The sequence below is a fragment of the Pseudopipra pipra genome, chromosome 3 (assembly GCF_036250125.1).
Source record: "Pseudopipra pipra isolate bDixPip1 chromosome 3, bDixPip1.hap1, whole genome shotgun sequence".
Taxonomy (NCBI): domain Eukaryota; kingdom Metazoa; phylum Chordata; class Aves; order Passeriformes; family Pipridae; genus Pseudopipra; species Pseudopipra pipra.
The window spans coordinates 45,635,833-45,650,378 of NC_087551.1; the positions used below are offsets into that span (position 1 = coordinate 45,635,833).

Sequence of the window (14,546 nt, forward strand, 5' to 3'; positions counted from 1 at the left end):
CTTCATTTCTGTAGACTGAAAGGCATTTTAAAAAGACATTAGAGAGAACAATAGGTTGCCTATACCTAGAATGCCTAAGAAATGTGAGTTATAGAATACAATCATAGAATCTTTTAAATTGGAAAATCCCTCTAAGATCACTAAGTCCAGCCATTAACCTAACACCACCAAGACCAAAGGATGAATTTTGTAACATTTATCTGTGTTCATCAGTGTTTGAACCTTTGGTCATAATTTGTTTTGGACTTACTGTTTTGTTTCAGAACCTCTTGCTCTCTGTGGTCATGATAGATCACTAGTTGATTCCAAACCACACTGTAACATCTGTCAAAATTAATATGGTTTTTTTTGGTTGTGGACTTTGTAAAAGTGAATTAAGAGATAAAACTAGGAGGGGAGCAATAATTTTGAAGATTTTAGGCCCAACCAGAACAATCTGTCCTGTCACAGATGGCAGAAAAGGAAGCACCCCATGTGCTCTGAGGTTTCAGTAAGGTATAGAACATTCCTGGTGTCAGACTTTGATGTTCCCCTGCCTACTACAAGAAAAAAGTCCATCACCATATAGAACTTGTTGGAAGAATATTGTTAATAGGGTAGTTGAGACTGATGGAGGCAAGGAGGTTCTGTCCTTGTCTGAAAGGAGGGGAAACAGATCAAAATAGGGAATTGCAAAGTTGCATGGGCTACCAGATGCCAGAATGCATGAACCTGGAAGCTTCCAAAAGATTCTCTTTCCAAGCCAATATTTACTCTTTTGGTAGTTTATCAAACCCAGAGTGACTCTCCCATCTTAGTTGCCTTCTCTCTCATCATCAGTAGAGATATCTAATGCTCTTTCTACACTAGTTAACTTTTATTACATAACTTTTGCCAGGAGAGAGACAGTGACATTGCAGTATTGGTAAAGAGATATTTGTGATTATCTGTTTCTTGATACTGACTTACAGGCTCACTGCAAGTGATTATAGCAGCAAAAGAGTCTGTGAGCAGCACACAAGCGCCCTACTGTTTCCTCGGCCTTTTCCTTTTACTGCTGTATGAGTTATTGGTACAGTATTTGGGAAATTATGGGGATTAATATTCTCGTATTTCCTTTTTTATTGACTATATATTGTTTAAGTTGTGGATAAAAATGCCCTGGTTCCTCATTTTGATTATTTATCACTGTTCAGCATCATGGTCAGAAACACAAACTGTTAGTCCTTTTTTTTGAAGTAAAATATTCAAACCAACTGAGAAAATGCAAGTAATTTGAAAGGACCAAATCTATCCGTTTCTTCACTTACTAGTGAAGCTGTATACAATATATCTGATGTGTGTATGGGAGCACTTCTAATTACCCTTAGAGCTAGTGAAAAATTGTTTGAATGTACATTTTCAACTTCAAAGAATGCTGGAGTCATTCATAGTTAGAAGAGAGTAGTAATATTTTTATTTTCTTAGAAGTATTATCTTAAAGAAAAGAAAAAACAAAATGTGAGCTGGATAGGTGACGTGAAAAACTTGGTGGCTTTGGATGGTGATAATTCTAGAGACTCCCTTAAAGCTATATCTGTGGGGTGCCTCAGAGATTATTACAATAACATACCATAGCAGAGCAGAGCACAGCTTACTACATTTTGTTTGTCTGACCTTGCCATTGATGGCTTCTAGGATTCAAAAGCTTTGTTAACAAAACTCCAACAAAACTCAAGATATTTCCACATCCTTAATTGACAATAAATATTTTAATTCATTCAGATTTAAATTGATCATATATGGAATGTATCAACAGTCATGACATTTGATCAGGTGTACGTACAAGATCAGAGTGTATGCCATCAGAGTGGAATGGTAGAAGCTTATGGACTAATTACAGCTTATGAGAAAATTTGCCTTTCTTTTTAATAGTGCTGCATGGTCAGGATAAGACTGTCAATTGTTTTGTACAGTTATACTTTTCTACCTGTACAGTAAGGACGAATAGTGACAAATTTAGAACCTACTGGGTAGTTTGAAGAATTTTTTGATCATTGAGCCCTAAGCAGTGGAGTTTGCAGCTTCTCATAAGAAGCAGAATGGGATTGCTTCTGCAAAACTCTTTTTATCGCTGGAAGTAAAATAATGCTCACAAGCTTTTTCAAATATAGGGAAGCTTTTTCAAAGCAGTACTTCATGGTGATAGCAACAGAGGAGTTTACCAGCCAAACTGATACACCGGGACATAGGAAAGGCTGCTGGTGGAAGCAGCCTTTGCTGGCAGTACTTCATGGTGTCAACACAGGTTTTTGGCCATTGAAGATTTAGTGAAGGCATTTTCTGAAGTAAAATACGTATATGTGGAAGAAATGAGTTGTTTTCTGATGGAAGTGGCTGTTTGGTTTTCTGTCCCTTTTTCTTGTATTCTGTTTTGAGAAACTCTTTCTGAGAAGGGAAAGATTTGTGTATTGTTTTGCATTTAGTGATGGGCATGACTCAGGAGAGGAGTGTGGAAAAGCACATTTTATACATATAATTTAAATAACACATTTAATTTGCTAATCACTGTGCATTGCTACCTTGGCAAAAAGAATAAAATATGTCTTAAAAAAAAAAAAAGTAAGAAGAACGATGTGGATAAAAGTGCTATTAATCTTTGAAGAATTCAGCTTTGGTCTCCTATGTCTCGTTGATTTACTTTGACTCATTCCACTACTTGGACTACCTAAATCGGAATTTAAACATTGTGTTACATCTCCAAATTTTACATTACTCTTCAGTAGGAACCACCTTTTCAGTTTATATTTTACTACTTCCTTTGATTTTTTTAAAAAATCACTTTATACCAAAACGCTGATTTAAATAAGTAATGATCTGTGGTTTCTTCAGTTTTATTAGAATAATGTACTTTTTTTTCAGATCATGGTGGGCTTTTTTTTGGATATATTATGTACAATGTTCTTTTTCATTTATTTGAGTTCATGTAAAAACATGAGCTGAAGCTTGTGAAGACAAGTAACTGTGAAACTAAGTTTTCTTTTAGAAATTATATGTATCTTTATTAGATTACAAGAAAGTGAGAATAAATGGAGCTTTCTGTTCCAGCAAAATGAGCGGGCTTGTTCTGGCAGATTCAGTGTATTGATTTCGTAATGTTTTTTGATTGTTTGGGTGTTGCCCTTTTTTTTTTTTTTTTTTGTATTAAATACTTGTAATTCATATGGAAAGTAAACATTCCAACTTTTCCAGTGTCTTTCACTGCTAAAGGCCACACTTCAAAGAAGCTGTAAGCATGAATGGGTTTGAAAAATAAGGTTAAGGTTTTGTACAAGAATAAATAGAATATTTCAATATTTCATCTCCTTGGATCATAATGCAAGAATGGCGACTTCAGAGTGGGATTTGCTTAGATTTCAGAAGAATTTAGTTGAGTTTATTCAACTATTTTTCATTGTCAAAAGCCGTGTTTCTCTATATTATCTACTTTATTCACTCTTTACACAGGTAGCACAGTAACTGTGAAAGTAACCATGCTTTCTAATTGAAGTTTGGTTTTTTTCTTTCTCTTTTTTCCTTCTAACTAGAGTCTGTGTATATTTACACCACCAGGAGCTAAAGAAGGACAACCACGACTCATTCCTGCAGGCCCCATTGCACATGGCACTACAGTATCTGCTTATGTAGCCAGATCCAGAAAAACGTTGTTAGTAGAAGATATTCTGGGGGTAAAAAGCTTTCTGTCTTTAATGAGATGAGTGGAGTATGTTCTTAGAATGAATGTTTTGATGTTGAAATGTTTATTGAGATGAATTTATAATGATAGGATTTACATCTGTCTTGCTATCAAGAAAATAAATTTGAGTTTGGATTAGCTGATGCAATAATTTAAGCATTTTTCATTTATTTCTAAATATAAAGGGGTTTTTTGTTTGGGTTTTGATTTGGGTTATCTTAACAGATAAAAGAAGTAATGGCACCATAGCCACTTGGAGACAAAAAAAACCTGCCAGCCAAAACTCCTGTCCTCCTGTTCTTGAAATACTAACCCCAAACGAGAAGACTTTCATATAGTCAATCAAAGTAATTTGATTTTAATGCAGGACTCACACACACAAGAATGTCAGTTAGAATTCTGGTTATTGGGCAGGATTTTTATCTCTGCATACTCTGAGGTAAAGCTAGAATGCTTGTAGTGCCAGTAGATCCATATGAAAGATTCATTAATGTAACTGATATCAAAATTCAGGCCTTTATCTGTAAAAGGAGTCAGAAATTCCCAAGATGATATTCTCATAATTCTTGGCACTCTGTATGTCTGTCTTTTTTATTGTTTTAAAAAACTTCATTCTCTAGTTCCGTTTATGCAATTGTTTGAAGCTGATATTTCAACTGTACTTTGTGAGAGCACTTTATGATTAGCTGGTTATAAGAACACCAAGGAACTTTACATTCTCTTATCTCTTCAGTGTTTCCTATCCTTACAAGTTCTGTTTAGAATAATGAACTTGGGATACTGTGGACAAAATTGGACATTGTTGTCTCTATTTTTAAAATTATTTGTTAAAAGTGTATGACTTTTGTTGGGCAAACCTGGGCTATAAATGAAATACCAGATGCCTAATGTGAGTACACTTAAACAGAGCCACAAAACCAAAATGCAGAAGCTGCTCTCCCTGTAGTATCAGTCAGTGCTTTCTATACATCCTGGACTATAAAGATTTTATGTGTTGGTATGTTTTTTCAGTCACATAGGGTTTAAATTGTTACTGGTAATTTCCAATAATATCATGATATCCTTGTATAAAAAGGTTGTATGTTGCGTTTTGATTTTACATTCATAATAAAATCAGGGTGTTAGCAAGGAGGAGTTTTGAACTTTTTTGTTAGTTTAATATCACTGGATCAGTGGATCATTGACCAAACAAGAAGGTTCATTTTGCTGACATGGTTTGCCTTCATGTGATTTTAGGAGCTTCTCAACAGCAAGAAGGGAAGCCAATGCAGGTAGACTTACCAGCTCGTTTTTGTGGGAGGACAGAATTAAAACGTGGAAGCAGAAGGCTCATGTTTCAAAGTGCTTCTCACTTTTTTGTCTGTCATTTGTTCAAATTGATTGTCATCTTAGTAATTAAGACAGAGATTACTTGCTATTTTCTTTGAGAAATGAGAGATTTTCATTGGCCTTGAAGTGGTGTCTGTCTTGCCTAAGCACAGCCTGCAGGGAACATCTGGTATGAATCAAGTGCTGAAGGACTGATGTGCAAAGAAGTGGGTCTTGCGTGCGTAACACTGGCTAGTTATTGCTTCACTAACTGTAACATCCACGTGGTTTCTAAGGTCTTTATGAGTTTTCCTACATGGCAAAGTGAAGCTATAAAGCCTTAGACATTCCCTATGTAGACTGAAAGTTATGTATTTGGGCCTTTTATAGCAGCTGGTAGGATTACTGTGATATTTGTTTCTGTAACTTTTGCACTGGTTTATTCAGGATGTGTAAGCATAATTTTTTTTAGCATAATTTTTTATGCATAATTTTTTGGGAACACATTTTCCTCCTAGGGAGTTGGTTCAGGATTATAACTGTATAACCTAAAGCCTTAATCTCAGGTTTCAATTTTTGTTCTCTTGCAAGCACTGCTGTCTGCTCAGTAACACTGAAATTTGAGCAGTCCACTTTGTGATTACAAATGCTTTGGGGTTTTTCAGGAGGAAAGGTGGTGATGGGGTAGAGTTGTTTGTTTGGGGTTTTTGTTTAATCTGGACTGGCATTAGCAATGAAGTGCTGGCTTTGCTGTCTGTGAGGTTAGAGAAAAAAGAATTATAAAAAGAAGGTATAATATCACAGCTAACTCTGACTTTACATCAATAAGGTTATCAGTAAATCTAAATTAATGCCAAGGCTTTTAAATCACATTCTTTTAGTAGGTGTCTTAATACTATGTGTAAGTTATGCTGAGAGATCAGGGTTCTTTAATTTTTATTTATTTTATAATTTTCCTGCAGTATGTCTTTCCTGTTAATGTTATGATATTTACATTTTATCAGATTATGTTTATGTTTTCTAGGATGAGCGGTTTCCCAAAGGTACTGGACTGGAATCAGGGACCCGTATCCAATCTGTTCTTTGTTTGCCAATTGTCACTGCAATTGGTGACCTGATTGGTATCCTGGAGCTTTACCGTCACTGGGGCAAAGAAGCCTTCCACCATAGTCACCAAGAGGTGAGCTCACATGCAGCCTTTGCCCACTTCCCCCCAATGGTCAGCACTTCTCCACCCTAAACTTCCTCCTCTCATTCTCTCATATGTTTTTACCTTTTTCATGATTGATTTTTGTTCTTATTGAAAAAAAAAAAGTAGGTACTGATTTATATTTTCAGTCAGAGCAGGTAAAATATACAAGTACAAGGTATATCAAGAATTTTACCTTGTTTTCTTTTGTGGAAAAACTGATTCAAGATTTCTCTACCTATTATAAACTCTGTAATACAGAGTTATTAGAGAAATCAGTGCAGAGCAGGTGAATGAAATGTAAGTGTAAATCAAATGTCAAAAAACAAAATCACTTTATAAATAAAAAAAAGGAAGTACTGAGTTACCCTGAGTCTCAACTTCAGCTCTCCAGTAAAGTTTTATTTTACAGTGTGGTAAGATTTTAAAATTTATTTCAGTTTTCTTTTTTTGGTGTGACTTCTTAAGAAATGACTATAATGTTGCAACATTGTAGCAACAGTATAGCAAGTCCCAATGAGGGGTCTCACAGGAGGGGAAAGTGATTTTTTTAAAAAACGAAAGTGAAACAAAAGAAATTTCTGGTATTTTTCATTCCCATTCTTACATCCACACACTCTCGGGCACCAAGATGAGTGTGTCTAGGTGGTATTTCCACAAGTCATGCACAGAGACATGAGTATCCAGGTAGTCCCTACAGAATTCTTTGCAACAGGAGGACAAGAGATGCTGTCTTCTGAGCCCTTATGTCTCCTGGTTTCTCTCTAGGTTGACAACCAAGGTTTTTGGCCAGCCTTTTCTTTAGCCTATAGGAGCTGATAGATTTTATCTCTCTAGCCTGTCCCATCTCTGCGAGTTGTCAAGATTTACTCACTTACACTTTGTCTCCTGACTTAGATTTCCTTAGAAACTGTGTGTAGAAGTGCTGGTACCTAGATGACCTGTCAATCTAGGTGCCACTTGTAAAGCTTTCTTCTGCATTTTGTTTCCCTTGTGATGGTTCCCCATCCAGATATTCCCATTCATAACCATCTTCCCCTTTCCATGACTGTTCTACGTGCTTTATTGTATTCTTGTAAGGCCTGTGTAGCTACATTGTCCATACATGTCCATTTGTCAATCCAAAGTTATGAGTTGTTAGCAAAATACAAATGAATTTGAAAATGGAGCAGATGATGTAAAGGCTATCGCTTTATTAAACACGTTAGAACTGCATCTTAGCTCTCATGTCTGGCTGAGGATCCTTGTTATGTCCCATCTAAACATTAAGATGTCTCTCATATAAAGGTGTTATGTACCATTCGTTTCTCTCTGTACCCTCCCCCAGGGAAGAGGCTCTGAACACAGAGGTTAGGACAAAACAGAGTGAATTCTAGCCAGGTGTGTTGTCTCCGTAGTGGTCGAGATGCAGTGTGGAGGAGTTTAGCTGTACTGAACGGGAACTATATGTGTGAAAAAGACAGAAATATGCAGGCAAGAGATACTAAAACTAGTCCTCCCAAAGAAGGAAAACAACAGCAATATTTGTTAATTGTATATTTTGTTTATCAGTAAGCTAAGTAGCCTAGCATTCATTTGATGCTTATATATGTATTAGCTGGGCAGTCAGTGTCACTTCAGGTTGGTGTCACACCTTGTACTTTTTCACCAGTAAGTAGAGGTTGTGCTAGAGGCTGGATTTGTATGGTGGCACCAATGTCCTTACTCAGAGAATAAAGAAGAGACATTCATGCAAAACCAGGCTTCATTAGTTCTGCTGCTTACACACAGTGTATTTATTTTTTAAAATTTTCCTGTTACATTAATCAGTTTACAATTCAGATAGGTCTCAGACATGCATTGTTCTGTGAAAATATGAATATTTTATGTTATACGAAATACCTTCTGTATTCATATACTGAAGTTCATGAATGTTCTACTTGGAACTGGCTGCTAAATAAGGGTATTTTATTACTAAATTAAAAATATTTTAAGGTCACTTTCTGAGTGTTCTAAAGCATTCTTTTCATTTTCAAGTTTCAGAAAGCCTTTGGATACTATTAGCAGTTTTTATAAAATGTGTACAAAGTGTTCTGTTTAAAAATATAAAATTATAAAAAAGTACCTTAGGAGGGTATGCAGAAGCTGACCTTCTGTGTTTCTGTTCTCTGTGTTCCTATAAAGCTCCCGTGTTTCAAGGACAAGAGATTATGCATGGTAACACATCATAGTTAACTGTAGTTTACATGATATTTGTTTGAAATGTTGCCTGGAAACTGTCATACTTAAAACACTAGTCTTGAGCTGAGGGATCAGGTCTGGTTCTTCTGCCACCAAAACTGTAGTGAGAGAAACAGTGCCTGTTTAGAGCTGGAAGTAGCTATTGCTGAAGAGATACAGACCAGAGAGCTGTTAAGGGATATTTAATTTCTGTGGCAGATGCTTTTCAACAGTGTAATTTTTAAAGCGTTTGGCTTATGGGATGTTTGTTTCGATGTTGTGTTTTTGAGTTGATGGGTTCCCAATCCTGCTTCTGAAGAGCATTGGTAAGCTCTAAAATTGACACACTTGCAAGCATACTGATATGTTCACAAAATACCTGTCTTCCCACAAATTGTTAATGCCTGCCTGTCTAAAACAGCTCAGTCAATTTACATCACAGCTAGACAGAGAAAACCAGCATGTACCTGATGTGCAGTTTTCAAGGTTACTTCAGAGCTAATTACTTCTCTTTTGTTGCAGGTTGCAACAGCAAATCTTGCATGGGCTTCAGTAGCAATACATCAAGTCCAAGTAAGTGTGAGTGGTTTTTCATTTTTTCATTGTGTGTCCCGTCTGCCAGAATTTGATTATTAGCAACATGGATTGTGATCCAATTTTAGTGGAGATCACTGCTAAAACATCGATTCAAGCAGCTTTCCTGAATCTGGGAAAAGTATGCTAACATTTTCGATGTTCATTGAGTTAGATTTCCTCACTTGCAATTATGCATAAAATATTAAACAGTATTTGTACTAAAGTAGAGAAATTTTAACAAAGTAGGTAAATATTAGTTAAAGCAGATTTATAACAACTTCGCAGGTTTTTTTTTCTTGTAAGAATACAACTGCTAGACTAACTGTTTGCTTTCCTTCTCCTTTGGTATTCAGTTTAAAATTATTAGGTGTTGCTAGAAAAGCCTATTTTAAGCCACCCTCGCTAGCTGCTTCATAGTCCTGTAACTACTGCCACTAAGGATGCTTCATGCTGTCCCTAGCTGGGTGCCTAATGGAGCTTCACACAGTGTCAAAGCTGCTCTAGCAAACCCCAGCAGCTTTGCTAATAGGTTTTGTTACTCCAGATAGCAGAAGATGGTAACACTGAAACTAAACATATTCTGTCAACTCAGGGAAGATGCTAAAATAGATTCTTCTTCCATCAACTCACAGGAGGAAGTTTGTGACGTTCTTTTTTTCAAGGTGTCTTTCATACAGTTGTCGGAAGACTTGCAGAAAGCTTTCTGCTTTGCTTTTCTAGATTTTAATGTTTGCTGCCTTGGTACTGAGAGTCACTGATTTTGGGATGGTCATTCACATTTAGGCAGCATTAGTTGACATAGACTACTGTATGCCAGTAGAATTGCAATTACATGCAGTTGTAGCTTTAGATTGTAAGAATGACTCTTCCCTTAACTGAGAAGTCCTTCACACCTAACAAAACACCACATGGAAAGTTTAGTTTAAGCTTGTCCATTGATCATTTTCATTTCTCTGCCACCTTGTAAGCAGAAGGCTTGCCCTTCCCGAGGTTTTTGCATGAGAAGAATGCAAGAGTTTTGATCTGGCATTTTATATCTGTATTACACAGATGAAAGATATTACTAGTTCTGAGTGGTATTTTTTTATGTGTAAAAGGAACAAGTACAAATAGAGGTTTGTTTTCTTTTTCTGACCTCAGTGCTTGCTCTAGTAGTATACAGATGTACAATTGTACTTCAGGTACACAGTATGCAATTAGATGAAGTAAAAATGCAGTTGAAAGCTTTGCTTCATCTAACATTTTTGTTCTAAAAAGTAGTATGCATACTATTTTTGTGTTCTTATTCATATTCATGCTGATTTCTCTCAAAGTTGAGCATGTATCATCTGCTGCTTAGCTTAGTTAAACTTGCCTGATGTCAGTCTATAGTTGTGTCTACATGCTACTTTGCAGCCTGGAAAAAAGTGGTAAAAGTGTAGTGAGAAAGGAAGGAAATAAAATATTTGACAATCTCAGAAGAGCTGAAAGTCTGGATAAGGAGATGATGTTGATTCCATAACCACTTTCAGTGACAGCCTTTGAGGCAGCATGAACAAGTGTAACAACCAACAGCTTTCAAAAATTCTTAAGAAAGAATTTACTTTCATTTGAGAGTTTTAACTCAGGAGCTAGATAGCTAAGATGGAAACCCAGTACACAGATTCAACTTTTAATTTTATACAATAAAGTAACATACACATATATATGTACTAGTAGGGGTATTTTTTTCATACAAATTAAGTGGATTAAGTTTCCCACTGACAGTGTTCTGGGAAAAATAATTCTACGATCTCTGCTTCCAGGTGTGCCGGGGCCTTGCCAAGCAGACTGAACTGAATGACTTCTTGCTTGATGTATCGAAGTAAGTGTGATTTGCATCTCATGAGTTTATTTGGATGACATTTTCTACCTTGGCTCTTCCAATCTACCTGTGTTTGAAAAACTTAAACACAGGGAAAAGAAAAAATGATATGGGTTGCAGAGGTGTATAGCTTTCAAACTTCTTTTTTTGGTGATGGTGCAGAAGAAAATGTGGCATTCAATTATACCTTACAGAGCTTGTTTATTCTTGTGGTCTTTTGCTTGATTTTTTTTTCCCTTTTTTTCACCTCTTCTGTCAGAGTTAAACATGTCTTTTAAGAAGTGACAAATAGACTTGGCATCTCTTTTCATGCCAATTTCAGAAGGCTTGAAAGGACTTTAATGAAAAGTTAGTTAGCATGCTTCAGCTTTCCCTCTCCCCCTCTCCTGTAAAATTTTGTGTGTATACACACATATGCATAAATATAGGGACTTCAGGGTTAAATCCTTGAAGAATCAGGGCTGTCATGTGATTGTTCTTCCCCTGCATTGTCTGAAGGCTCTGTTTTTACTTTTAAGGACTGTAACTGCATGTAATATATTTGCTTTTAATTTCTTGTGACAATAAGGGCAAAATTAAATTGAAAACACAGTAAGAGTGTGGAAGCTTGGGCTCGCACTTGCAAGTTTAGTGTCTTAGGTGATCTGCTTTTCCTTCATCCCTTTTTGTTTGTCACTGCTATTAGGATCTTTAAATAGCAAAAATAGCTAACAAATTAAAAGACACACCAGATTTGTACTTTTAGTAAATCACAGTCTGGGGTGTTTTATGAAACTAGTTGGTAGAAGAATTTCTAAGTGCATGACAAAGTACTGATGATACTGTGGAAAAATGAGATGTCTTGAATTTTTGCTACAAACACTTCTGTGGGTCTTGATGAACAATTCTCAAACTGATGAGATTAGAGGATGTCCAAGATTCCTATGCCATTGCTCAGGAATGTAGGCAGCCAAGCTGACCCAGCTGGAATGAGGAGTGATACACCACATGGAGGAGTCTGCCCCTTGCAAGGAGGGCAAGCTGGTTGTATCTAGATGTTTTTCCTTGCTTTTTTCCTCAGGAAGACCTTTTTTTTTTATTTCAGCATAATTCAGAGTGTGTTTCCTAAAGGGCACACTTACTGAGTCTTGCACCATTATGTTCCTTTCCAGAGTGCTAATTTACCAGAAATCTCTGGATTAATCTACCCAGATTTATGGACTGGCAATTTATTCTTGGACTGGCATAATACTAAGATTATTTTAAAGAACTTTTTAATTGTTTTAAATTTTTAAGATAAAAATGACAATAGATATTGCAAATATTTATTTTGCCTTTCTATAAGAAAATATTTCTCATGCAGACGTATTCATCAATTGCTAGAATTTTTATTTTTAACAAAAAAAAAGCCTGTGTCTTGAAACACAAAATCGGGATATCATTTAATAATAACTTTATGAACTTTATGTAGGTAGAGACATACTAGCAGGAAAATAATTAGTTTCCTCTTAGAAGTTGTCTGTACCTTTTCTTACATGGAAAGAGGGTTTCAGTGAGCAAATTGTTAGTGTGCAATGTCACTGGGACATGTTCTGTAACATTTTAGAAAGGGCAGAGTGTATGCAGTGCTCCACCTCTTCATGTCCCTGACAGCGTAAGACTAGTGTATTATGTATTTCCTTTCCACTAGACCCAAACAGAACTGAGCTGTATATATATTCAAGGCCATGGGACAATGCCTGTCTCTCTACTGGGAACATTGTAATCCGAGGGTTATTAAGACTTGGCATGCGGAAGATTTAGACTTCTTTTACTAATAAGTTTGACCTTTATCTTTCAAATGTTCTTGACTGTCCTTGAACAGTTACCACTTTGCTGTGAAACTGAGTTTCCTTCTTATTTTTTAAGTTACAAGATCATCCTCTTTCTTCAACTTCAACATGCTGCACCTGGGTTGATATAGAAGACTCACTAAGAGTTTTTTAAATTGTTGCTTTTTAAATAGTGTTAAGGGTTGGATAATATGAAGTGGATTTAGCTACACTACATAGATCTACTACTTTTCTTTTCCTTTTTCCTTTTGCTTTTAAAATTTTCGTTGTGTCAGAGGTGCCAAAGCACTGTTCTTGATGTTGCTCTGCAGGGACCTATTCATGGTAGGCAATGTTTGGTAGTGTTTTCTTTTTTTTTACAGAGAAAATTCTATGTGTAATGAAGAATATTCTACAATTCTGTCACTGTAGAATAGGTATAAAGAAACAGAGCTAGGACCATTTCTTAATTCCTTTGTACTGTAGCGAGCCAGTCAGTAATTTTCAAGGTGCAGGGCTTTTTCCTCACCTATTTTGGCTCCACTATTAAGCCAGGGTGAAACAAGAGCCCATAACACCCATTTGAGAAGTGTTTGATTAAATGTGAATGTTTATTGACTTCTCTTTCTCTGCAGAACGTATTTTGATAATATAGTTGCAATAGATTCTCTACTTGAACATATAATGGTAAGTTGTCTTTTTCACTTCTAAGTTTCTTAGTCATAGTTAAAGTCCTTCATTGTCTTTTCCTTGAAGACATTATGTCATTGAAATATGTGAGCTGTTTGTAATGGACATATAATACAAAAAATATTAACATGTCTATATGAAAAAGGTGGCGAAGGTCAGCTTCAGTTCACAGCTTTCATAAGTAATGAAACATGACTGTCTCTGAACTAAATAGTTTCTATCGTGTTTCAGGGAAGATTTGAACATTGTAACAGAAAGACTTCTAGTTTTCTTTTTATTTCAGCTTGTTGTATTGATTCCTTCTTCCTAAATTCAATTTGCTACATGCTGCAAAGCACTGCTGAAGAAGTTACTGTCTGTAGCAAGGACTAGAGGTCAATCATTTGCACTGAAGATAAAGTCAAAAAGCCAAAAGTGTTCTTAGGTCTTGATATAACTTATCTATTTAAAATCAAGTCAAGATGAATTGTATCAAAACATAGAAGGAGGAAAGGTACTATTTTGAAAAGCCTTCCTTGTACTTGAAAAATAATTTAATAGGAAAGCCTATTTTCTTTTAGCAAATATTCAAGTCTCTAAAGATATTCCCGCATTTCTCAAAGAGAAGAACACTTTAATTTGAAAAACAATATCAAATAAGGCTTTAATTTTGAATTGTCTCCTCAAGGTTGCTCCTTTGAACAGACTTCCATAGTGGATAATTTCTCAAAACTTTTATCTTGCAGTGACTGAGGTTTTTATCAGATAAATGACTGAAGATAATCTAACTCATGACCATTAACTCTACTTTCATTTTTTGTCTGTAGATATATGCAAAAAACCTGGTGAATGCAGATAGGTGTGCACTCTTCCAGGTTGACCACAAAAATAAGGAGCTGTATTCAGACCTTTTTGATATTGGAGAAGAAAATGATGGAAAACCTGTCTTCAAGAAGACCAAAGAAATAAGGTAAGAATAGCTAGCAGAAGAATGCAGCTTCATTGTAACTACAGACATGCAGGCATTTTATTACCCAGTTTCTGTGCCTATCTGCAGGTACCCTGACAATACTTGTCATACTGTGATATCATTCCCACCAGGACCCGCCTCCAGAAGGTAGTACTTCTGGGAATGACATTGCAGTGCCATCGAAACAACGTCTCTGAAGCTATAACGTCACTCCTGGAAATGCCGTCTTCCGGAGGCGGTCCTTTTGGAAATCATGTTGGGAAAAAAACAGAGGTGTTCTGAGGTAGGTAAAGGTGCAGGTAATGGTG

The 14,546-nt window shown here is 36.0% G+C and overlaps 1 protein-coding gene across 3 annotated transcripts in view; it reads left to right on the forward strand.

Moving 5' to 3' along the window:
- Window positions 1-14,546, forward strand: part of PDE10A (phosphodiesterase 10A) — a 350,481-nt gene that overhangs the window by 302,050 nt on the left and 33,885 nt on the right. For all 3 annotated transcript variants that reach the window (XM_064648955.1, XM_064648954.1, XM_064648956.1), the window contains exons 6-11: window positions 3,546-3,686; window positions 6,027-6,182; window positions 8,913-8,963; window positions 10,751-10,809; window positions 13,235-13,286; window positions 14,096-14,238. In XM_064648955.1, the coding sequence (XP_064505025.1) occupies window positions 3,546-3,686; window positions 6,027-6,182; window positions 8,913-8,963; window positions 10,751-10,809; window positions 13,235-13,286; window positions 14,096-14,238 (602 nt within the window). The remainder of the gene's footprint in view (window positions 1-3,545; window positions 3,687-6,026; window positions 6,183-8,912; window positions 8,964-10,750; window positions 10,810-13,234; window positions 13,287-14,095; window positions 14,239-14,546) is intronic.